General features: G+C 27.5%; 6 protein-coding genes and 1 long non-coding RNA gene across 7 annotated transcripts; 5 read left to right on the top strand and 2 right to left on the bottom strand.

Moving 5' to 3' along the window:
* Positions 1–246: 246 nt before the first annotated feature.
* Nhe1 (Na[+]/H[+] hydrogen exchanger 1) lies at positions 247–3,847 on the top strand. The gene is made up of 4 exons (XM_027345962.2): positions 247–1,483; positions 1,554–2,277; positions 2,341–2,951; positions 3,010–3,847. Exons 1-4 carry the CDS (start codon positions 821–823, stop codon positions 3,577–3,579), a joined length of 2,568 nt encoding a protein of 855 aa, XP_027201763.2. The 5' UTR covers positions 247–820; the 3' UTR covers positions 3,580–3,847.
* A 60-nt stretch (positions 3,848–3,907) lies between these two features.
* On the top strand, positions 3,908–5,485 carry Ctu2 (Cytosolic thiouridylase subunit 2). The gene is made up of 3 exons (XM_027345987.2): positions 3,908–4,046; positions 4,114–4,391; positions 4,450–5,485. The coding sequence occupies exons 1-3, from the start codon at positions 3,964–3,966 to the stop codon at positions 5,430–5,432; spliced, it is 1,344 nt and encodes a 447-aa protein (XP_027201788.2). The 5' UTR covers positions 3,908–3,963; the 3' UTR covers positions 5,433–5,485.
* A 147-nt stretch (positions 5,486–5,632) lies between these two features.
* LOC113795768 (uncharacterized) lies at positions 5,633–7,634 on the top strand. The gene is made up of 2 exons (XM_027345990.2): positions 5,633–6,085; positions 6,214–7,634. Exons 1-2 carry the CDS (start codon positions 5,859–5,861, stop codon positions 7,175–7,177), a joined length of 1,191 nt encoding a protein of 396 aa, XP_027201791.2. The 5' UTR covers positions 5,633–5,858; the 3' UTR covers positions 7,178–7,634.
* An 82-nt stretch (positions 7,635–7,716) lies between these two features.
* On the top strand, positions 7,717–9,547 carry LOC113795751 (uncharacterized). Its single transcript, XM_075824628.1, has 3 exons — positions 7,717–8,139; positions 8,215–8,856; positions 8,949–9,547. Exons 1-3 carry the CDS (start codon positions 7,818–7,820, stop codon positions 9,530–9,532), a joined length of 1,548 nt encoding a protein of 515 aa, XP_075680743.1. The 5' UTR covers positions 7,717–7,817; the 3' UTR covers positions 9,533–9,547.
* Positions 9,548–9,643: 96 nt separating this feature from the next.
* LOC142646280 (uncharacterized) lies at positions 9,644–10,906 on the top strand. The gene is made up of 3 exons (XR_012847240.1): positions 9,644–9,803; positions 10,179–10,320; positions 10,401–10,906. It is a non-coding gene; the product is annotated as an uncharacterized LOC142646280 (long non-coding RNA).
* A 107-nt stretch (positions 10,907–11,013) lies between these two features.
* On the bottom strand, positions 11,014–14,112 carry Dh31 (diuretic hormone class 2). The gene is made up of 3 exons (XM_027345998.2): positions 13,911–14,112; positions 12,340–12,568; positions 11,014–11,658 (listed from the first exon to the last, which is right to left on the bottom strand). Exons 2-3 carry the CDS (start codon positions 12,540–12,542, stop codon positions 11,370–11,372), a joined length of 492 nt encoding a protein of 163 aa, XP_027201799.2. The 5' UTR covers positions 12,543–12,568; positions 13,911–14,112; the 3' UTR covers positions 11,014–11,369.
* Positions 14,113–16,987: 2,875 nt separating this feature from the next.
* Positions 16,988–23,775, bottom strand: LOC113791707 (cholecystokinin receptor-like). Its single transcript, XM_075819474.1, has 6 exons — positions 23,205–23,775; positions 20,788–21,168; positions 20,569–20,672; positions 19,471–20,230; positions 18,159–18,380; positions 16,988–17,995 (listed from the first exon to the last, which is right to left on the bottom strand). The coding sequence occupies exons 2-6, from the start codon at positions 21,085–21,087 to the stop codon at positions 17,261–17,263; spliced, it is 2,121 nt and encodes a 706-aa protein (XP_075675589.1). The 5' UTR covers positions 21,088–21,168; positions 23,205–23,775; the 3' UTR covers positions 16,988–17,260.
* Between the last annotated feature and the right edge of the window lie 599 nt (positions 23,776–24,374).

Here is a 24,374-nt window from a genome sequence, read left to right as displayed (position 1 = left end):
TTGATTGAAAGTGGCGCGTATTTTTTTCACTTTTCATTTTTTTTTTTTTTTTTTTTTTTTTGGTTCAGGTTCTTCGCGCTCGAAGAAAAAAAAATTTCTGGTTTGATGATCTGTTCATATATTCTAGGACATTGTCGGACGGTCATAATTTTTTTAAAATTTTAAAATTTTAAAATTTTTAAAAATTTTTTTTGCTGAAAAAATTTATGATCGAAAATATTCATTTTTTTCATTTCCCAGTTTTCAGTCGTTAATTAGGTTTTATCCATTGACTGATTATAATTATCATAAACTAATTATCTTTGTGTTTGTTTTTTTTTTCCTTTTTTTCTGTCATCTCGTCATCTCAATGTTTGAGAACGGAAAAGCGGATAATAACAGCCAAGACAAAGACAAGGAGATAATCATCATTAGGCCATGGTGATAATGATGACGACGAGGATAGAGAACTCCCCGAAAATAAATTGTCAATATGGAAAATTTTTTGAAAAAATACTTTCGTAATACGCAAGCGCTTTTTTAGGCCAATCGATCAATGAGAAGTTTTTTTTTTTTTTTTTTTGGTTAGTCTGTTTTTTTTCGGGTTGTTTGTTTTTGTTTTTATTTTCTCGGTGTTTTTTTTACTTAATGTAAGGATTAATTTAGTAAAAAAGATTATCAACGAAATTTTTCTCGTTTGCTGCATGAAGAATCAATTAAAAGATTAAAGATTGGCGAAAAAAAAAGAAAAGAAAGAAACATTACTTTCTCATTTCAAGGACACTGATGATGACTGAACAAAAAAAGTATTAATAAATTCTTTGAAATTTTCATTCGTCAAATGATTCGAATGATGATGGATCAATCGAAGAAGAAAAAAGTATTTTTTCATTTTCAACAATATTGGCCATCATTATCATCAAAAATGTTAAAGAAATCTTTGTTACTATTAATATTATTTATTTACTATGTCCATTCGATTAACTGTGATGAAACGAATTCGAATGAAATTTTATCACAATCACCGTCATTGATACAAAATTTGTCCAAAACACCATTATCATCTAGTCAAACAACAATTGTGCCAATTGCAACAACGATAACATCGATCCATAATTTATCTTTAATCAATTCTTCGACGATAATTTCCAATTCTACATTGCAAATACCTATCTTAATTCCCGGTTTAAATGATTCTATCGTTGCAAATCAAACTAATTCAACTCAAACTAATGGAACTTCTTCGACTAGTCAACAAACACCGTCAACACAATCATCATCGATTGATCCAAATCTGCCGCATAAAGGTGCAGCAGAAGAAGAACGACATTCATCGATGGCAATATTTTTCGTACTATCGGTTATTGCATCCTGTATATTTCTAATTCATTTTATATTGAAAACAAAATTTCAATATATTCCTGAAAGTTTAGCGGTTGTATTTTTAGGTGCCGCTATTGGATTAGTAATGAAAATGTCCAGTCAAAATCTTGGTGATTGGAAGGTTTGTTTTGTTTCGTTTCGTTTTATGGATTCTCCCATTTGTAATTTTTTTTAAATCAAAAACCAAACAGAAAGAAGAAACGCTAAGTCCAACAATGTTTTTCTTAATCCTTTTGCCACCAATCATTTATGAATCTGGTTATACATTACATAAGGGAAATTTTTTTCAAAATATTGGTTCGATTTTAGTATTTGCAATAATCGGCACTTCAATTTCTGCATTCATCATTGGTGGTGGTATCTATATTCTTGGTGCAATCAATTTAGTTTATCGATTAAGTTTTACCGAAAGTTTTGCATTCGGATCATTGATATCAGCAGTTGATCCTGTTGCAACATTGGCTATATTTCATGCCCTTAATCTAGATCCAATACTGAATATGTTGGTTTTTGGTGAAAGTATTTTGAATGATGCTGTTGCAATTGTATTGGCTACTACTGCATTAGAATTAAATCATTTAGATGATACAGTATCAGGTTCAGCAGCCATTTTCAATGGATTTGTACGTTTTTTTATTGTATTTTTTGGTTCAGCATTTATTGGTGCTTCATTTGCATTGTTGGCTGCATTAGTTTTTAAATATATTGATCTAAGGAAACATCCATCACTGGAATTTGGTATGATGTTAATATTAATATATGCACCTTATGGTTTAGCTGAAGGTCTACATCTTTCCGGTATCATGGCCATCCTATTCAATGGTGTTGTTATGTCACATTATGCACATTTTAATCTATCACCAGTTACACAAATTACAATGCAACAAACATTACGTACATTGGCATTTATTGCTGGTAATTTCTTTCTTTTTTTTGTTTTTGTTTTAATTTTTTCTAAAATTATTTTCTGTTTGACAGAAACATGTGTGTTTGCCTATCTTGGATTGGCTATATTTAGTTTTAAAATGAAAATTGAATGGTCATTAATAATATGGTCAATATTGCTTTGTTTAATTGGTCGAGCTTTAAATATTTATCCACTTTCATATTTGGTTAATTATTTTCGTGAACATAAAATCTCCAGGAAAATGATGTTTGTAATGTGGTTTAGCGGACTGCGTGGTGCTATTGCTTATGCATTAGCATTACATTTAGCCTTTGAAGAAGAAAAACGTCGTGTTATTGTAACCACAACATTGATTATCGTATTATTTACCATTATTATTCTGGGTAGTTCAACAATGCCTGTATTAAAATATATGAATCGAAATAAACATCAACAACGTATTAATCGTAAAGGTCGTCGATGTCGTCGTCGTGGTGGTATTTCCAAATCCAAATCAAATAATCGTTTAATAACATTAAGTAAAACACAAGAAATGGGACAAGCAATTGAAACTGAACATTTATCCGAATTAACTGAAGAAGAATTAGAAGTTAGTTATCGTAATGAATCAAATCTGAAAGGTTTTGTTCGTTTTGATGCAAGATATTTGATGCCTCTGTTTACAAGAATTTTTACCGATCAGGTATGTTGATATTGAAAATAACTTTGAAATTTATTTTTCTTTTTAAAAAAATTTATAGGAAGTAAAAGATTGTAAATCACAAATGACTGATCTAACTAATCGTTGGTATCAAACTGTACGACGACCATCCGAATCGGATGAAGATGATGATGATGATGAAAGAGATAATCTTTATGATTATACAGATGATGGTGATGATGATGATGATTTATTTGATGAAAATAAAAATCATAACCGTTATTTTATCGATATTGATGGTGATGATGATGATGATGGAATATTTGCCGATGTTGAAGAAGGTAGTGTTGGCCGTAAACATAAAAAACACCATCATCAACAACAACGTCATCAACAAAACAATGTCAATTCGGAAAAACAATCATTATGTAACAAGGACAACAACAGCAACAAAAAACATTTATTTAAAAAAGAATCATCCAATAGATCAACGACGACGACGAATCAAGGAAAGAAAAGTAATCAAAAATTATTTCAAAAAACCAAATTAATGCTTATAAATCATAATAATAATAATAATAATCAAAAAAATCGTAAACATTATCATGGATTTCATAATGCTGATGACGATGATGATGATAATCAACAAAATGGATCGATATTGACCTGATTGATTTTTTTCAGAAAGAAATTACATTCCAAAAATTGCATTATAATAACCATGATAATCAAAATGTTTAATTTTATTTATTTTATCAAACAAAAAAACAATTGTAAATCGAAAACTTTGATCTGAAACGGAATTATAAAAGAAAAAAATTAAAGTTTATTAACGCGTTCGCTACCGGAGATTTCGAAAAACACATAGAACTACAGCAAATAAACGACGCATATATGCGTCGCTGGTAGCGAACGCGTTAAAATTCTTCTAAAAGATACTTGCATTGTATGAATAAGATTTTTCGAAGAATTTACGCATGTTTTTTTTATGATTATCAATTCGGAATTTTGTTGATTTTTTTGGAAAAGAATTTTTTTGTTTGTTGAAGAAAAAATGTGTGATCGTCTGGATTCTGGTGAAGAAGAAAAATCCAACAATATTGTTTATCATCGTTTCAAAAAGAAACTTGTTGAATCGTAAGAATGAAATTCTTCTAAAATCTTGATTTAATAATTTTTGATTTTTTGTTTGAAAAAAATCCAGAAATTATCAGATAAATTGTCGAAAATGTCAACAAAATCCGGGTAAAGTTTTATTGCAGAAAAAAGATGTTTTCTGCAATGATTGTTTGATTGATTATTGTACGAAAACATTTCGTCAAACATTGGGAAAATCACGTCTAATCAAAACGAATGATCGAATACTTGTTGGATTTTCCGGTGGTCTAAGTTCGATTGCTTTGGTTGATTTGATTCGCCGAGGATTGGATGAACAACAATTTCAAAAACTTCGTTTCAAACCCTATCTTTTATTTATTGATGGTAATCACTTGGATGATTGATTTTGATTGTTGATTTTAATGTTTTTTTTTGTCCACAGAATCCATTCTTGACAATTCTGAACAGCAACCGAAATCATTTTTAACCAAACAACTTTATGAATTTATTTGTCATCATGCCCGGATTGATTGTTATTTTATATCGTTACAATGTTGCATCAATAATGATGATTTATCACAGCAAATGATTCATATCCAAAACAGCGATGATGATACAATAACATATGAAAATCTTCAAGCGTTTTTTCAGGAAAATAATCAATCTGAATCGGCTCAAAGGTTTCTTCATTTAATCGAACGATTTCATAACCCAACTTCCAGATATGATTTCTTGAAACGTTTTAAATTATTAATTCTAATGAAAATCGCCAATCATCTGAATATGGATAAAGTTTTTGTTGCCAGCACTTTAAATGAATTATCCATCGATTTGATCAATAATATTTCATTAGGACGTGGTTCGCTGGTACCAAATGAAATAAACTTCTGTGATAATCGTTTTGGTTCGAAAAAATTACTTCGTCCATTATGTGAATTGGTCAATAAAGAATTGGCATTTTATCTAAAATTTCGTCATCTCGATCATCTTGTAATGAAAATGGATTTTTTCGCCAGTACCCGATTACCATTGAAATCAAGTTTACATCGTTTGAATGAACATTTTTTAACATCAATTTCGGATGAATTTCCATCAACTTTACATACTGTTTTTAAAACTGGAAATAAAATTCAATCAACAACAACAACCGTCGATAATTTACGTCGTCGTTGTAAATTTTGTTTTTGTCAACTTGAAAATCAATCCAACAATAATGATGAATATTCATCATATGATGCATTGAAATTAACAACTATTTTATCAAAACAATCATTAAACGATGATGATGGTGATGGTAAACAAAAATCTGCTGATGATGATGATGACCAATATTGTTATTCTTGTAAACGTCTTGCCAATGAAATTAATGATGTCAATGATGATGATGACAAATTTGAACAATTTTGTATTCTTTCAATCGATTGATTGATTGACTAAAGTTGATTAAAATTGATTGAAAATTTTAGTCAATTTCAAAATCATGCTGGTTTGAACATAAATTTTTCTCAATTAATTTGGAGGTTTTGTTTTGTTTTGTTTTGGATGTTTGGATATAAAAACCAATCTTTTCATTCTCATTTTTTTCTATTCGATGCTTTTTTGGGTTTGATTTCATCATCTTGAAAATAAAGCAGCAATTTTTTTCGTTTTTTTTCAATCGATTTTAGCCAATTTCATTTTTTTTGAGTGTGATTGATTTTCGTTCATCACATCACATTTTATTTTTGCTAATATTTTGTTTTTTTAATTAAATTATAATTATAACGATACGAAAATTATATTTTTTTGTTTGTTTTATTTCATCTTACCTCACACCTTGTCTGAATTATTGATTTGTTTTTAAGTAAAATAATGAATAATAACAACAATGGCTATCAATCGAATGATAAATTGTCGAAAAATTTCAATGATAATGATGATCAGGATGATAAAAAATTGTTGAAAATAAAAACCGTTACTGCTGCTTGTGTTGGTGGTGACAATAATCATTATCAATCATCATCAATAAAACATTTAATCGATGCTGCAATCCAAAATAATATTGAAATGATCAATACTTATCATCAAACATTCAACATGTAAGATTTGTTTTTGTTTTTTTAAAAATTTCAAAATTTCACAAAAAAAAAAAATTTTCGAATCAATTTTTTTCCTATTCCTTTTTCTATTTCTACCCATGTGGTCATTGTTATTTTGTTGACTGCAGTCCGGTAGATTCGATCGATGAAAATGGTCATACTGCATTGATATATGCATCAAGAAATGGCAATGTAAATGCTGTACGACGTTTTATTGAATTGAATGCAAACGTTGATTATCAAGAACCATTTGAATTCAATACTGCACTTCATTATGCTGCACAATGTGGTCATACACGTACAGCCGAATTATTGATTAATTTTGGTAATGCTAATACAAAAATAAAGAATAAATTTGGTAAAACACCATTCGAATTGGCTAAAGATTTCGGTCATGGTAATAATAAAATAATGAAATCTTTATTTAATAAAATGATTAATTCTTCAACAACAACCGCCGATAATAATAATAATAACGATGATAATGAAAATATCGGTGGTTATTTATCATTGATTAAAACGAAAAAAATGTTTGGCGGTTCATCGACAAGTATTGATTCTGGTTTTCATTTGATAAAAAATGAATGTTTTGATTTAAACAACAACAACAACCATCATAACCATCAAAATGAATTAATTACATCATCCGAATCAGCTGCTGTTAATTGTCAAAATTCACAAAGAAAAAACATTTCCTATCTACCACATATAACATTATTGGAACGTTTTTCAAAATTCGGTTGTTATCGTTTAATGGGTGATGGTTATGGTTTTGAATTATTAGCCAGAAATGGTTCCATTGCACAAATGATTGATGAAACATTCGATAATTTACAAATACCAAAATATAATTTTGAATGGTTGCTGATTTCATTGGAAAAAATCGTTAATGATCTACAATTAAATGATTATAAATTAACATCAAAAGAATATCAAGATTTTAATCAAGAACAACATACTGATCCACAACGTGTTAATAATCTATATGCATATAACTTATGGCGTAAAGAAAATTTGGATAAAATATTGAAAATGATACAATTTATTCAAAATGGTGGTGGTTTTGAATATCAGCATTTGGAAAATTATTAACCCAGTGTTATCACATATCAGTCAATGAAACACTGAATATACACTTGATATTTGATTTTAAGAAAATTTTAAACAATGTTATTTTATTTCTGCCAGGCAAAATTCTATTATAATTCCGCGGTCTAAATAACCCTCAATTACACTGCTACTATGCACACTTGATCAAATGATCTTTAATTTATGTTGATAGAGAGGAGTTGAAGAAGAAGAAAAATTTTTGTCCTTAACCATTATTTAATTTATCCATCAAAAAAAATTTTGGGCTATAATTTTAGTTTTTTTTTAACAAACAAATACTGATTTTAAACTTTTTGTCTTAGTTTTGGATAGAAATTTTTTATATTTTTAAATTTTTTTTTCTCCTTGGTAAATGTGTCAAAATTCTGTTTTAAATCTTGTGTTTCAAATTTCAAATCTAATAATAAATAAATTGAATAAAATAATTTTTCATTTGAAATTGTCGAACATTTTTTTTTGGGAGAAACAAATATTTAAATTCTGGCCAATTTTTTTTCCAAGAAAATTAAATTCAAATAAATCATTTTTTCGTTCGTTTTCGCCAATTTTCCTTTGGAGTCGTCCTCGTCATTTTCCGTTTGTTTATCCTGTGTTTATTAATTTTGTCAACAAAAGAAATAAGATGTCTATTTCGACAGCAACAGTGTCTAAACAGAAAAATGATCGTTTTTCAAAAATTCATGATTTATTGAATAAAACTTTGGTTAAAAAAATGAATCAAATGAATAGCAGTAGCGGCGGATTGCCAAAGAGTTTATATTCATCATCATCATCAACATCAGCATCGACAATGATGGTGAAAACTAATTCGAATTCAACTTGCAGAATTTCGTCACCCCGATCACCATCACCGCCATCATTTTTGTTGAAAGGAATTCAAGATAAAATTAAACGTAATGAATTTAGTAAATTAGAACAATTATTGGCTGCTAAATTACAAAGTAGTAAGTTTTTTTAACCCTTCGTTTTACATGAGGGTCACAATTTGATTTTTTTTCCTTCCCCTTGCCTTATTGAAGAAATTCCAAATAAACCGAAACAATCAAAACCGGCATCAAATAATCAATCATCATCAGATAATGAAGATGATTTTAGTTTGTCAACAATTTCGATTGATGAAATTGATTATGATTCAAAACAACCAATGTTTGAACATGGTGATAAAATTCAATCATCATCATCGTCGTCTAATGATGATAAAAATCGATCGAAAAAAAAATTTACTCGAAATGAAATTGTAAAAATTTTAGAAGAAAAACATTATCTGGAAAATAAATGTCATGAAATTTATTTGGTTCAACGACAAATTTCAAATTTACTGAAAGAATTTTATCAAAAATGTTTAGATAAACAAAAACGTATGGGAAAATATTATGATAATCTGGTTTATGCACATAAATGTTTACTGATTTCAAGTGAACAACAACAACTTATTAAACGACAAATTCAAATGTTAAATTTATCAGCAAAAAATAATTTTATCATTAATAACAACAATAATTACGCAAACAAGATCCAAAATCATCATTGTAATAATGAATTATTGAAGAATTTTTGGCCTAATCATCATTTGATTGATGAAAAATCGAAAAAATGTTTAGCTATAAAAAGTTTATCAATAAAATTACATGAAAAACGTTTAAGACAAATATTCCTTAGAGGTAAGTAAGAAGAAGAATGATGAATGGTGTTAAATGCTTAATTCTTTCGTCGTTGTTGTTTTCATTTAATTACATACATCACATTAACAAAGATCAAACTGGATGTTTTTTAGTTTGTTTATTGGAACATGAAAATCGTTTAATTGAAAAGCCGATAATATTCATCAATGAATGGGATATTGATGATCAATTGAATGATACAATTACTATTGATATTAATGAAATATTTAATATTGATGATGACGATGACGACAACGATGATAATGATGATAATAAACAAGACTTTATTGTTACAATAAAAATATTTTTCATGTTTCATCCGATCGACAATCGACAACAACAACGAAAACGACGTCAGGAAATTAATTGGAAAAAATTTATTCCCATTAGAGGATTAATGACAAAAATTGTATCATCATTAAAGAAACGAAAACGATTAGATGTAAAACAAATTGATTTAACTTCAGTTGCACGTTGTTTAAATCAACAACAACCGATTAATAGTAGTTTTCAATTGTTGGGACAAATAAAATTAGATTATTCGAATTTGGGACAACAGCAACGACCATTTCGTTTAGAAAAATTTAATTATTGTTGTATTTTTGATAATGAAATTCATTTAGATTTTGAATTATCTTCCGATAATGATGATAATAATAATGTTGAAATTTTTTGAATAAAATTTTTAAAATGAAAAAAGAAAAAAATTTTGGTAATTTTCTTTCGAACATTTTAAATTCGAACGTTTTTCGAAACGTTCGATTTTTTTAATATTCGAATGCGTCTCACTCGTATACAACGTAATGAAATGATCAAAAGTTGCCGAGGAATTTATTTTTTTGCTCACATTTTCGTGTTGATTCTTTCGAATCATTTTATCAAATTGACCCAGATAAAATGAATTTTGGAGTGAAAATGAAGAATAATGGAGAAGGGGTGGTGATGGGGTAAGTAAATTTTATTCGTTTTCAAATCTATTGAACGTATTCTTGTCACGACCGAACTAAAACGAAAAAAAAAACAATTTAAAATGATGAGAAAAATGGCTTTATTTTCATTTGAATGAAAATGATGGTTGAAAACGATTGTTTTTGATTGTCTTTAAGTGTGTGTGATGGTGATGTTATCATCATCATCATCACTCAAAGATAAACATTCAATCGTGAATATTGATAACTTGAATGCCTAGGGGCCATCTGATAATTTTTATTATTTGTTTTTTTTTTTTTGTTTGGGATGTTGGACCTTCGCACCTTAAAGATGTTTTTTTTTCCATTGAAAATATTATTAATAATGTAACTTTTTTCTTTCTTCTTTACGAGATTCCTATATAGGGTAAGCCATTGTAATCGGATATGGTGGAAAACGGATTCTGGCCGCACACAAAATGTACAGATCATATGACATTTATAATTCGGTGAATTTTTTTTTTGCACAAAGATGAAGAAAGAAAGAAAGAAAGAGGTTAGTGAATTTGAAATATAAAAAAAATAAATTAAGTTAACCCATTCATTTCATTTCATTTCACCCTTTTTATTCTTTAGAATTGAAATCAAATTATCAAACAATGAACAATGGCCGAAAAATATACTTATATTCAACAAATTCATTCGCCCATACACATAACATTAATCTTTTAAATGAAGATGATTATTTTTTTTGTTCATGCATAAAAAATCAGTCGTCGTTGTTGTTTTTCTTAGGAAAAATAAAACAACTGAATGAATGAAAGAAAACTACTCGTTTTTCATTACATTGATGATGTTTTTTTTTCTTTTCAAATGAAACGAAATTTCCATTTTTTCCCGAAAATTCTATTGTTTTTTCATTTGGATTGGCAAGATTCTAAGACCAAGTTTATGATTAAGCAACGGCTTCCAAAAAATGCAAATTAAACCAGAATCAATGGAAATTGTGTGGACATCAAATCAAATCAAAAGTCATTTGTTTTGTTTTTGTTTTTTTGTTTTAATATAAACAACAAAATAAAAACTTTAAAATAAATTTTTCAAATCTTTCACAATAAAATTAACATCAAACAAAATTTTCATTTTTTTCAGTCTTTGTTTTTTTTTTTTTTTTGTTTACAGCAACAAAAGAAATCAAATCAAATAAATAGATGTGTGTGTGTGTTGAATCAATAACCAATGATTCGGGTTGGTAAATTAATTCATTTTTATTTATTTAGTTAACGGAGGGTTAAAAAGGAAAATTTTTTTTCCATATCTTGTTTTCGTAAATTTTGGATGCAAAACCATGATTGATAGGTGTGTTTGTGTGTGTGTGTGAATGGTGTTTAAAATCAACGACAGCAAAGATCAATCAAGAGAGAGAGGGAGAGATAATTTCATTAGTTCGATGATGATGATGGCCACGATGATAATACTGATGATTATTTCGGTGGTGATGATGATTTTCCGACAATAATCATTTCTACAATTTGAGTTTTAGCTTGTTTTCTATGGTGTGTTTGTGTCTTGGTATGTGATCCGAATGAATTAGAATGAATGTGATTAACGACGTCGTCGTCGTCCAGGTCCATTAGCAAAACTTGCAGCAGACATACCCATCATATGTTTAGCAGCTTGACTACCGGAAAATCCACGAGATAATCCTAAATCAATTCCACGTTTATTTGGTCCAGTATTTTTATCGGAAAGTTGTTGTTGTAAATTATTATTCGATGATGATGATGATGATAAATGTGATGAATCAATACCAACTAAAATATTTTGAATCAAATTATCCAATGTACTGATTAATTCTTCGGGATTTTCTATTTCAACATTTACAGGATATTTCCTATTTAAAAAAAAACAGAATCGTACAACAGAATCGAATAATTGAATTAAATTCTACTTCATTTTTTATTACCCTTATATGCTATCATCAACCACCACCACCACCACAGAATAATTTAATCAAAAAAAATTTCAATGTTTAAGGTAAAGCTCTAACGGTTTTGGAGTCTAACTGGTTCGTTTTTTTACAACTCTGTTTACTAACATCCATCTATCCTTATTAGTATCGGGGTTTTTCCCTCTAATATTGTTGTTGATAATCAAATAAATCAATTTGATTCTTGTGTTAAACTTTCATTTTGGATTTTTCATTCTGTTTCGTTGTTGTTGTCAAAATGAAGAAAGAAAAAAGTTAAATGAAATTTCTGAAGAATGTTTCGGAAGTTTTTTCTTTTCGTTGTTTGAAATCTGAATCTTTGAAAAACTTGTACAAAGGAAGGAGAATCGTTTTTCTTCATTCGTTTAAAAATCTTGAAATTCAATATAATCTAATTAAAATGGCAAAAAGAAAGAAAGAAAGTTCTTTTCTTCTTTCGAAAACCCATATCTCAATCTTTATTTAATTTAATCGATTTATTTAAGGGTTAATGATGGGTTGATAGCAAGCAAGCAAATGAAAATCAAAAAGAAATGCAAAATTTCAAAGCAGAACAAAAAACCTTTAAAAAAACTTCGATTTTACCTTGTCATCATTAAACCAACATTAGCTGGATATGCAAATGATGTACCGAAATAAGTGACCAATACAGCCAATACAAATATCCACATGAGACGGCTAAATGGTTGTTGTCGATTATTGGTCATTTTTGCTGTCGACGGTGATGATGACGACGACGATGATAATGATGATGACGTTTGCAATGATTTTAATAATTTGTTGAGCATCGTGATTTTCTTTTTTTGTTAAAATTCTGAAAAAAAATTTGAATAAAAAAATTACGTAATGATTATGTGTGGTTGCGTGGTTGTGGAGAAAGAGCTGCAGACAAAGAGCAAAACGTTTTGCGAATTTGATTTCCGTTTTTTGTTTTGTTTTTTGATTTAATCAAATTTTGTTTCACACAAAAATTTAGTCCGGATGCACTAGAAAACACACACACGTTTTTAGCATGCAAAGTTGGGAGTTGAAAAATCAAAAAATCAAGCGACAAACGAAATTTCCTTTCAAAGTTTTTTTTCTGAGAAAATTTTTCAATTTGCCGCTGCTGAACAATTTTCTGAATTCTGATTCATTAAATTCTGACATTCATTCATTCATTCATTCACTGATTGATTGATTGATCAAACAAGAAGAAAAAATGGATCAAGGATAATTCTATCATCGTCTTTTATAACAAAATTCTCAAGAATTTTGTTCACACAATGATTTTTCCTTTTGGCATTTCTAATAATAATTTTATTAGTTGATTTATGAGTGTGTTGATGGTGTTGGTTGGATGGACCAATACACAACAACAATGACTAAAAAATGGACAACATCTTGAATAATTCAGAATGAAATAAATAGAGAGAATTTGAGTGTTTTTTCTGTGTGTGAATATAACCCAAGATGATCATCAATAAATCAAGACAATATTCTTAAGGAATTCTGCTTGCTTGTTGTTATTGTTTATTCGTTTGGTCGTTTGCATCTTTATTTTCGGACTAAGGAAAAAACAACGAAAATTTAGGTTTGCCGAACCAGAATATTAAATCCGAAAGAAAGAAAAGATTTAAAATTCATCAAAACAAAAATAGCTAATGGGCAAGAATATCAAGAATCAAGATTCTTTCGAATCAAATATTCATGGTCATTTAATATAATTGGGTTTTCTATTCTTTCGCTTGTTTTTCAATTGGATTTTTTCTCTAATCAAAAAACATCAAAGAAAGAAAAAACATTATCATTGAAAAAAAAGACCAAACAGAACAACAACAGAAAATTACATTTTCGTAATTCAGAGATTATTTCGTTGTTTCTGTTGTTTCATTTGGGTGAATAAATATAAAAGAGTGAAGAGAACAAACAAACAAAAAGCCCTGAAAAACATTAACATTTTTCTTTTAATTTTCTCAACCAAATACACACAGACACAGACACTTGGACAAACATTTGATCAGTCAACAAACAAACATAATCAAATGGGAAAAGAAAGAAAGAAATATCTTTGATTAAAAAAATCATCCAAGAATGTTTTCTCGGGGTTAACAAAAAAAAAAAATATCATAATCAACAAGATAAATAAGTGTTGAGACTTTTGATATTTGACTTACCCTTCTTCTTCTTCTAGTTTTTTTTGACAAGTGATGCAAATTATTCGTTCAAAAAAGACAACAACAGTTTATTTGTTTGGTCGGTTGGTTGGATTACAATAATAATTACAATTAGGATGTTTCAGCTTCTTCTTCTGTCTGTCGGATATTATTAAGATTTTCTTTTCGTTTCTTTTGAGATTATTATTTCGGTTATTTTCTCACCATATTTATACTCTTTTTTTTCCTGGTCGATTTATCTCATTTGAAAGAATCGCATAGTGGAATTGCGCGCATTCAAACATCAAAACTATCATTTCAATTTTTCGTAAGAGAATTTCCCTTTTTTTCCATACATCCATACATACATAGATAAAGATGATGCGCAGTTCCAGAAAAAAAGAATTGTTCCAAATTGACTGGTTTATTTTCTAAAGTTGATTTGTTAATTTTTGCAAAATTATATTCTATAGAAATTCCGGTCTTTTTTGACTTTTTATGGCATTCTTTCCCCAAATGAACCAAATTGAACACACATACCATATAAGGAATCACTTAATCAATGAATCGATTAGGTAATTAATTGATGATTTCCAATTGATTAAGTTGAATTTTGACAAACAAACATTCACAACTGACATAACCAAATGATCTTTTTTTTTGTTTAAAAGAAAAGAAATTTCAAAATAATCGTTTTGTTTTATCAAATGAAATGTACAAATTCTTTTTGAAAAAGCATTTGAATGTCGGGCATTTGGTTTTGAATTTGATTCATCAAATATAATTGATTCTGATTCTTGAATTCTTTCTTGATTTTCCCTTGAAAATTTTTTCTAATTTTCTCTAATTGAATATAGCCCCCATAATAATATTTGAAAAAAAAGATAAACATTTTTTCTTCTACAATAACAATAAAAGACTTATAACTTTACTTTACTTCAACTGGAAGAATGGTTATTTTAATAATAATAAAATAAAACATTTACAAAGCACACGAAGAATTTTGAAGAGATCATCACGAATAATATTCATCCATACCATTCGTTGGTTAGTTAGTTTGATTGAAGAATCAAGAATTAAGAATGTGAAAAAAACAATTTCATCACTTATCACGACCGAAACAGACATTTTTTGTTGAATTTTTTCGTTCGGGATGTTTAAACTCTTTTTTGAAACAAAAAACGAAAAAATGAAGAAAATTTAATTCAATTTATTCCAGAATTTTCATCATCATTTTGATGAATATGAATTTTGAATGTACGTTTTTTTTTGGTTGCTTGCCAAACTTGAAACATCAAACATAAATCTGTAAATGAAAAGTGAAAGCTTTTCTTCTTTTCTTTTCTTCTTTCTTCCTTCTACAAATCATCACATTCAAAATTATTATCAGCATTATTATTTCAGGGAAATTTTCCTGAAATTCTTCTTCTTCCTTTTTTAATAAGGTAAATTGGTTTCATGTTTTATTTTTTTGGATTTTTTCAGAATTCAAACACACACAGATCAAACAGAGAATTCTCTCTATGTGTAAATTTTGACAATTCTGTGCCTATCCAAATTATCTTCCTGTAAATAATCTTTGAGATCATCATGATGGACACAAACACAAATTGACCGGAAATATATTAGCTGCTGTTACTGATATATCCATAAACCTGGATATATGATGTGTGGATAATTTTCCATCTTTTCTAATCATCATCATCTAGTACTAATTTTCTTTCCTTTTCTTTTTTCTATTTTTAACCTTTCAACATTTCATATTTCTGAATATATGAATAATCTGATTAGGTTGTTGATTAAAGTCAACCAAGATACAATGAAACAGAGTAAAGAAAAGAATTTTGCCAGATAACAGAATATTTGGTATTAATTTAATGAACATTATTATTAACAAAAAAAATGGAAATTTCGTAATTATCTTAGGAAAAAAAGATGCAAGAAACAAAAATGAAATTCTGTTTCGGTTTTGGGTATCTGGTATTTTCATTGGGCTGCCTGCATTTTCAACAAATTTTTTTTCAACCGAAATTCAACGAAATTGAATGAAAAATTGCTTGAAAAACAAACGAACGGAAGAAAAAACAAAAAAAAATCCAATGTTTGTTTATTATTTTCGCAATGAGAAAAATACTATTTCTGGTTTTCTTTTCTTATCATTTTGTTTTGAAAATGATGAAAAATGGCAAAAATTCCTTATGAATTGACCTGGCGATTTTCATTGGTCCGATTTTCATTTATTATCAATTTGACTTTCATAGTTTTGTTTTGTTGTTGTTCTGTTTTTCTCTTTTCATGATTATAATGATAATGATTATTTAGAAAAAAAATGTTATTATTTTACTTTTACTTACTTACGTCAAACGGTAATATCTATTCGCAGTTTATATTTCGTAATTTTTGTTTCATCTCCCAAAGTCAAATAAGTAATAATAATATTTTTATTAAGAAAATACCTGTATACGAAAAAGATTATTGCCAATATTTACAATTCATTCATTCAATAATATCTATCATTGAATGAAATTGAAGCAATAAAAAGAAGAAGAAAATATGAATGAAAAAAGATTCCCAAGTTCATTATAAATTATCATTATGTAATAATAATGATAATGGCAGAGAAAAATTTATCGAAACAAAAACAAAAAAAGCAAAAAAACATTCTTTCGGTCAAACGGAATATTCTAGTTTTCTAGTTTTGTCCAGAAAAAATTTGCCAAACCAAACAAAAAAAACATATCATCCATATTTGATCAATATCAATGTTTACTTTTTTCATTTAAAAAAAAAATTTTAAAATTTTTTTTTTCATCTTGTCTGTCCTTCTTTGGTTGGTTGGCAAACAAAATATGAAAATGAAAAAACTTCAATTTTTCCAATGTCGGGAAAGTTTACAAAAAAAAAAAAAAAAGTTTACAAAAATTTTCTCTTCATCATTTGGATCCAAAAAATGAAATGAAATTTATTTGTTTGATTTCAAAAATTCATTAATTAATTAATAAATTCATTACAGAATCCCAAAAGGTTAATAAATTTGAATAATTTTTTTTTCTTGTTTTTAATTATAAATTGGTTATTTCATTGAAAATTCAAATTTATTTAGAATATTCGTTATACGAATTGAAGAAAAATATGAAAATACACATATTTGAAAATCATCATCAAATCAACAACAAGCAAGGCAAATAAAGTTATCAAATATTTAGGCCAAAATGAAACCAAAAAACGAAAAACTTTTATAAAGGCCATTGAGATTACATTTATAGAAAAGCTGCTGCCATCTATGTTTGGTGATTTGGAATTTATTTTTGTTTTTTTTTTTGAAAATTATGTGCGGGAGTTTATGTGTGTGAATTGAGTGAATGTTTTATTTATTTGGACATGGAATTCAACTTGAAGAATGCAAACACTTTTGATGCTTGTTGTTGTTGTTGTTCAACAACAACAACCGGTATATTTTCAACAACAACATCAATATCATCATCTGGATCATTAACATCGTTAGTAGAATTTATTGATAAAAATTTATGTTTACAATTTATAAATTTCAGCTGTTTATTCTTCCAATCCGATGATGATGATGATGATGATGTTTGAGGTGATCGATGTAATTCTGATGATGATTGTGATGATTGTGTTGTTGTTGTTATAACCAATGGTATTGGTAATTGATCAATTTGTTCCAATGATTCTAATGATGATGATGAATGTTGTTGTTTACAAAGTGTTAATTTTTTGATTGAAGAATCAATCAATTCATTATCAATATCACCATTATCATCATCCTCTAAGTTGTTAGGATTTGTAATATTTGATTCTTTTATCGATGCTAAACAATAATTATATGGTTTTTGTGGTTGTTGTTGTTGTAATTTTTCCTGTATTTTTATTTTATCATTCGGATGATCATATAATAATGATTTATAATGTAATGGATTTCTTTGTTGATCATGATAATCATTATGATGATGATAATGTTGTTGATGATGATGATGATTACCACCAGTATGATGATGTGGATGATGATTTTCTTTCAATGTTTCACAGGATTTTATACAAATATTTAATTTTGTACAAATACAAACAAATAGATCGCAAAGATCTGCCTATATTATTATAACGAAAAAAATGCAAAAAAAAAATCAATTAATTAGATACGTCATAGACAATGTAAATAGAAAAATCCAACTCAAATCAGATCTGGGTTGACAATTTTCATTTGAAAAAACGTTCAAATAAACATTGCCTATATGCATAAATGATACATACCCTAAAGCTTTTACTCATAAAACAATACAGGATTGGATTGGCAAAACTATTTGCCATTGAAAGCCAATGACAAAGAAAAAATGATATATAATATATATAATAATTTGTCATTGAATCCAGATAAACAATCGATGGACGAAATGCAAGTATTAACATAAATATTTTTATTGGTAGCCAACAAATTATAAATAATACCAATACAGCAACTAATAAACGAAATACCTGTGTTTTTTGTAAAAAAAAATTAGAAATTAGAAAAAGAAAATTAATTAGTAAACATTATTACAAACAAACAAAACAGAAAATTATTCATAATAATAATCACAATAAGACCGGAATTGTGATTTGATCGATCCAAAAAAACAAAACAAAATTTGAATATTTATGACTTCTTTTTCATTTGTAAATTAATGTTGTTTTGATTGTTTGTTTGTAAATCTAACAATCAAAAACATGGTGATTTTTTCAATGTCAAGGTCGATTTCTTGTTAATAATAATAATAATAATGAAAAAACTGAAACGGAAAAAAAGTTTCCGTCATCATTATTACTATTTGATAGAATTGGAAATTGGATAGAGAGGAAAAAGTTTTTCTCTCCACTTTCCTTGTTTTTCCGAATTCTCCAATGACAAACAAACAAACAAAGCAAAAAAAAAAAAATCATGATTTTGTTACAAAATATTTTGAATTCTCACGAATTTTTTTTTTTGTTGCTTCGTTTATAATCACCTGAATATTTTTTTCTCTCTCTCTTTTTTTTCATAGGAATCGAAGAAATTTAATCGAAGGTTTTTTTCTTCTTCTTCGTTTTTGTTCTTGAAAATGGTGATGGGGGAATTATTATCAAATAACCAGAATTGCTTAATTGAATCTGAATTTTGTTTCTTTTTTTTCTCTCTCTCTTGATCAAAATCATTACAAATTTTGTTACAAATATTTGTTATTATTATTATAAAAGGATATTTTTAGTTTTCGTTCGTTCGTTCGTTAGATGTGAAAACAAAACTGATTTATAATTGTTTTTTGTTTTGTTTTTTTTTTCTTGTGTATCATAATTGAGCCGGGGAAAAAATATTAAATCCCCAAAAAAAAAATGAGAAAAAACAATCGCAAATAAACCATATTGAATAATTATTTTTGTTTTTCATTTCTTCTAAATCAAATCACATTGTAAATCCATCCATATTACATCATATTCAATAATGAAGATTTCGGGGAAAAAAATTAATTTCGGGGGGAAAAATAATGATTAATTTTTTCCCCCCCCACACACACACTTTATCCGATTTACAAACATATATAATACTTACTCTCATTTTATTTAAAAATTCAGCATTACGTTTATCAAATCGTACAATAACTTTATTTTGATTTTTGTTATTGGATTTTTTATTCAAACTATTATTACTTGTTGTAACGGTTGTTGTATTATTATCATCATTACCATTACCGCCATTAGTTTGATGATGAACATTTGAATTTGATAATTTTGATATTTTAGTAAAATTTTTTCTTATTAATGATTTATTTTTTCGTGTTGTTGTTGTTGTTACCGATGGTGCTGCCACCACTGCAGTTACTGTTGGATTATTATTATTATTATTATTGCCTTCATTATCAACATTACTAAGATTATGATTATGTGATGAATTACTATTATTATTACTATGTGTACGAGATGTTGAATTTTGATTATGACTATGATGACTATGACTATGATGATGACTACTGAATGGTATTGTTTGTCGATATGAACACCAATATTTTTGTGTACGCATTAAACGACGACCAATAGCACCATATGATATTGTCAGAAATATTATTGGCAAAACAAATGTCAATACGAATGATAATGTAACATAAATTTGCATATCTCGTTCAGCAACATCAACCCAATTAGCACAATCATAATATGTTTGACTATTATAATTAAATGCAACAACACGTGTATTTTGTATACTAAATGATGCTAATATTGAACCAAATATCCAACTTAATTGTAATACTAAATTACCATGTGAACGTAACCATGTATTTGCTGATGATAATGGATGTAATGTTGCAAAATATCTATGTATTTTTTTTGGGGGGAAGGGGAAAAAGTGAAAAACATAATGAAAAATGAATGAATATTTGATTTGTTCATTAATTAACATTCAGTTTCCTCGCAGGAAAAAAAAATTAAAACTTCAAACCCAGAAATATGACAGATATCTTCAGTGTGTGTGTGTGTTTCTTTTGATCACGATATTTGTTTGCGTAGACATTTCCGACAAACATGTAAACATCACCCACACACACACACATCAGAAATCAGAATTTCTATATTTGCGTTGCGTTTCTTTTTTTTTTTTTTGTTTGTTTGTCAAACCAAGCAAGAAAAAAAAAATTCAGAAAAAATTACATACCGTTCAATACCGATGAATGTTAATGTATATGTTGTCACGAATACTGACATTAATTGTACAAATTGTGTTACTGGACAAAGTAATGGATGAAATATCCAACGGCCCTAAGTTTATTTTTTGATTTGATAATGCAAACAAGAAAACAAATAGGAAATGATTGAAATTATTTGATATTTTCCATTTAAAAAAAGCAATGATAAACACAAACAAAAAACATACCAGCATAATATCCGTATAAATAAATGGTGTAACCAATACACCTAATAACAGATCTGAAATAGCTAAATTGATAAGAAATTTTTGTAGATTTCTTGCTGAACGTCGGCCATATATTTCAACCAATATAACCAATGTATTACCGGTTAATGCAAAAAATGTTGACAATGAATATAGAATGACTAAAAATGTTTGACCAAACAATCCAAATGCTTCTAATTGTCCAATTTCAACAGTACCGGTTGATGTTTTCAAACGTACTGATGTTATATTATTTTTATCCAACCATGATGGATCAGCCATTTTTATTCATCAAATTTTTTTCGGTTGTTCAGTTTCAGTTTCACAATTTTCAGTCGTTTATTCTTGTGAATAACAATGCATCTGATTAACAAAAAGAAAAAGAAAAAAGAAAAAAAATCAGATGATAAACAAACAAACAACAAACAACTCTGTCTAAATAATTAATCAAATTAATCGATTGATTGATTGATTTTTAATTCCCCTAAAAAAACAATAATGATGGTGAAAAGAGAAAAACCGGAAAGAAAAGTGTTATGAAAAATTTATTGGTGAAAACAAAATCATCATATGTTCATTGAACTATGAATAATAATGATGTGGATGACGAAATATTAATCCATCATCATCTTGTGTGTGTGTGTTGAAATGCATCATATGTTTTTCATATATTTCAATATTTTGCTGCTTGATGATGCATTTACCGTCGCATCCATTTTCATTGCCGTCACATCATTATCTTATCATCATCTTTCTTTCGTTTGGTCGCTTAGAAGAAGCAACATTGTGTGATAAGAAAGAAAAAAGTGACAGTTTTTTTTTCTTTTTGGCTTTGTTTTAATTAAAAATTCACTCACTGATAATAAACCTGATTGGAATATCATTATGATGATAAAATATATTTTTTCCAGGGAAATTTCTCTCGCTGTGTGTGTGTTTGATTTGATTATCAGATCAGTTTTCATAAGAAAAAAAACAAAAGAAGAAAGAAGAAAAAATCTGACATTTTTCTTTCTGAAGAAAAGATAAAACGTTATTCAATTTAGAAAACGAGAAGCGAAAAATTCTTCGAAATTCACTTACAAAGAAAAAAATCCAAATTTGATTCAATTTAGATTCTTTGATCGATTCCAAAGAAGAAGAAGAAGAAAAAATAGAAAATTTTTTGCAGAAAAACTAATTAATTATAATTATTATTTTTTTTTAAATTTACAATTTCATTTTCATTTGTGAAGAATTAAATTGACTTTCAATCGACTATTCTCTTTTGACGATTCTGGTAATGGTTCTGATTTTTTTTATTTCAATTAGTTTTGAATTCGCTATAAAGAGAATCGAGGCAGAGATAGTAAACAAACTGGGAATGCATACATTAGTTTTGATTTTTTTTTAATCTTTCTCTCGCATCCATTTTACCTTAAGGCGCTAATTTTTTTTTTTTTTTTTGAAAACCGAAATCTATACATTGAATCTACAATGTTTAAACGCATTTCATTGGAAAAGATGAATATTTTATTTTCAGAAGAAAAAAAATCCACATTAAATCAATTAGAAACTTATTACAGTAGTTGCAGTTGACCATTTCCTAGAATAATAAAAAAAAACATGAAACATTTTTTTTACTTTTTTATGCTATAGTTAAATATTCATTCATTCAGCATCTGACATTTTGTTGACAGTGATTTTTTTTCCATTTCCATTCATTCAGAAAAAAAAATAAAAATCATATGATTTTTTGGATTACTTAATAAATGGAAATGGATAATTCGAAAAAACTTGAAATTAGAAATGAAAAAGTTTTTTTTTCTCATTTCATTTCACTTCTTATTTTGCCATTCATTTTCTTACTGAAATTTTGCACATAAGCCGATTTTCATGTTTGTTTGGATTGTGGTGTATACAAAAGTAATATTTCAAGTGAAAAAAAAAACATAATGATCAGAGAATTTTCCCTGTTCAATATCTATATTTTTATCATAAAAAGTAACTTTTGATTTCGAAAAAAAATATTTCGTTTGTTTGTTAGTTTTGTTTTGAATTATACTTTATTAAAAAAAATAAAAAATAAATTCATAAATGATGATGTATTATATGCAAATTTGAAATGAAAAAATGAAAATAATTTATTTATTTTTTCTTTATTTGAAAATGTAAATTTTCCTTTTGGAAAATCATCATGTTTATGAATCTTTTGTGTGTGTGTGTTTGTGCGGGGGTTATTTCAAATGTCATGAAAGAAAAATCAAAAGAAACCATAGCAGAAAAGATTTTGTAATTTTATTTTTTTTTATAATTCAAAAAGAAGAAATGTACTTATTTTTATATAAAAATAAATAAAAGGAAAAAGAAATCGAGAAGAAAAGGAAAAAAAAGGAGAAAATCAAAATCAAAATTCTTACTTTTTGGTTGATGAATTGATGAAAGAAACAGAGAAAAAAAATCTTGTAAAAATTCACAAACAAACAAAATAATGTGATTACAAAGCGAAACACACACAGACAGAGAGAGAGAGAGAAAAAAAAATTAATTTACTGTAAACATAAATCAATTCTGAAACAAACAAAACAAAAAAAATCATTTGTTGATGGAAAATTGATGGAAAAAAAGTTCAAAACTTGAATTTTTGTTTAGTGAATATCTTTATCAATCAAACAGCAGCACTGGGTTATTATTGTTTTTGTTGCATTTTTGAAATGACAGAATCTTGATTTTTTGTTGACAAAATCAAATGTTTCAATGGAAATTGAAAATTCGCAGCATAACAAAATCATTTCATTGTGAAAACGATTGAAAACGAATAAAGTTTTTCTTTTTTCGGAAATCAAGAGTGAATCATTTGATTGATATGTGTGTGTGTGTGTTTTGTTTTGCTGTCAACATTCGTTTATATGGATTCTTTCGAATCTGATGGAGATATATTCTACAATTGAAATTCTCGCCGATTCTTTGCTTCTTTTCTTTCGAATAGAGAGAAAGAGAGAGAGAGAAAAGCGCGCATTTGATCTGCAGAGTTAATAATAATAATAATGAAAATCATGCGCAGTCAGTGTTATTTTTTTAAAAATAATGAAAATTTCACAATAGTAAAAATTACTATAATTGGAAAACAGTTAAGGGTTAATTTTCAGAGAAAAAAGAAACAATTACAATGTGCTTTTGTGTTAATTAACAAAAATTCAGATTTTTTCGTTTTTTTAATTAAACACTAATCCCCTTTATTTAAACACATTTTGGGTAATTTTGCTGATCCAGAAATCAAATTGATCGGATATTCGGATATCGGGATTGAATCAATCGATTGAATTCGATTATTGCTGTTGTTGTTTTTGCGTTCGGTTGAACCTGATACATTTTGTTGTTCCAAAAAAAATTCCATGTTCCAGGTTTCCATTTTCAGTTCATTCATGGGTTATACACACACACACACACACACAAAACAAACGCAGAAACATTGATCATTTGATCACTTGATTTTTCTGTTTTGTTTTTCCTTTTGGTCACATTTTCCTTCTTCTTCTTCTGCGTTTTTCATATTGCACTTAACCTCGATATGGTTTCATTTTCATTCA

This window comes from Dermatophagoides pteronyssinus, unplaced genomic scaffold, assembly GCF_027571235.1.
Source record: "Dermatophagoides pteronyssinus isolate colony J.1.1.1.1 unplaced genomic scaffold, Derpt_VIB-CSIC_2022.12 sq0001, whole genome shotgun sequence".
In the NCBI taxonomy this organism is placed as follows: Eukaryota; Metazoa; Arthropoda; class Arachnida; order Sarcoptiformes; family Pyroglyphidae; genus Dermatophagoides; species Dermatophagoides pteronyssinus.
This window is presented reverse-complemented; position numbering and strand designations above follow the sequence as displayed.

Excerpts from the sequence above, each read along its gene's own strand:
- Nhe1 (XM_027345962.2), top strand. The coding sequence starts at position 821 with ATGATTCGAATGATGATGGATCAATCGAAGAAGAAAAAAGTATTTTTT. Across the intron at positions 2,278-2,340 it reads TACATTGGCATTTATTGCTG|AAACATGTGTGTTTGCCTAT; the intron begins GTAATTTCTTTC and ends TCTGTTTGACAG. Across the intron at positions 2,952-3,009 it reads CAAGAATTTTTACCGATCAG|GAAGTAAAAGATTGTAAATC; the intron begins GTATGTTGATAT and ends AAAAATTTATAG.
- Ctu2 (XM_027345987.2), top strand. The coding sequence starts at position 3,964 with ATGTGTGATCGTCTGGATTCTGGTGAAGAAGAAAAATCCAACAATATT. Across the intron at positions 4,047-4,113 it reads AAAAAGAAACTTGTTGAATC|AAATTATCAGATAAATTGTC; the intron begins GTAAGAATGAAA and ends AAAAAAATCCAG. Across the intron at positions 4,392-4,449 it reads CTATCTTTTATTTATTGATG|AATCCATTCTTGACAATTCT; the intron begins GTAATCACTTGG and ends TTTTGTCCACAG.
- LOC113795768 (XM_027345990.2), top strand. The coding sequence starts at position 5,859 with ATGAATAATAACAACAATGGCTATCAATCGAATGATAAATTGTCGAAA. Across the intron at positions 6,086-6,213 it reads TATCATCAAACATTCAACAT|TCCGGTAGATTCGATCGATG; the intron begins GTAAGATTTGTT and ends TGTTGACTGCAG.
- LOC113795751 (XM_075824628.1), top strand. The coding sequence starts at position 7,818 with ATGTCTATTTCGACAGCAACAGTGTCTAAACAGAAAAATGATCGTTTT. Across the intron at positions 8,140-8,214 it reads GGCTGCTAAATTACAAAGTA|AAATTCCAAATAAACCGAAA; the intron begins GTAAGTTTTTTT and ends GCCTTATTGAAG. Across the intron at positions 8,857-8,948 it reads AAGACAAATATTCCTTAGAG|ATCAAACTGGATGTTTTTTA; the intron begins GTAAGTAAGAAG and ends ACATTAACAAAG.
- Dh31 (XM_027345998.2), bottom strand. The coding sequence starts at position 12,542 with ATGCTCAACAAATTATTAAAATCATTGCAAACGTCATCATCATTATCA. Across the intron at positions 11,659-12,339 it reads GTTGGTTTAATGATGACAAG|GAAATATCCTGTAAATGTTG; the intron begins GTAAAATCGAAG and ends TTTTTTAAATAG.
- LOC113791707 (XM_075819474.1), bottom strand. The coding sequence starts at position 21,087 with ATGGCTGATCCATCATGGTTGGATAAAAATAATATAACATCAGTACGT. Across the intron at positions 20,673-20,787 it reads TTTATACGGATATTATGCTG|GGCCGTTGGATATTTCATCC; the intron begins GTATGTTTTTTG and ends AAATAAACTTAG. Across the intron at positions 18,381-19,470 it reads AATTTTTAAATAAAATGAGA|GTATTTCGTTTATTAGTTGC; the intron begins GTAAGTATTATA and ends CAAAAAACACAG.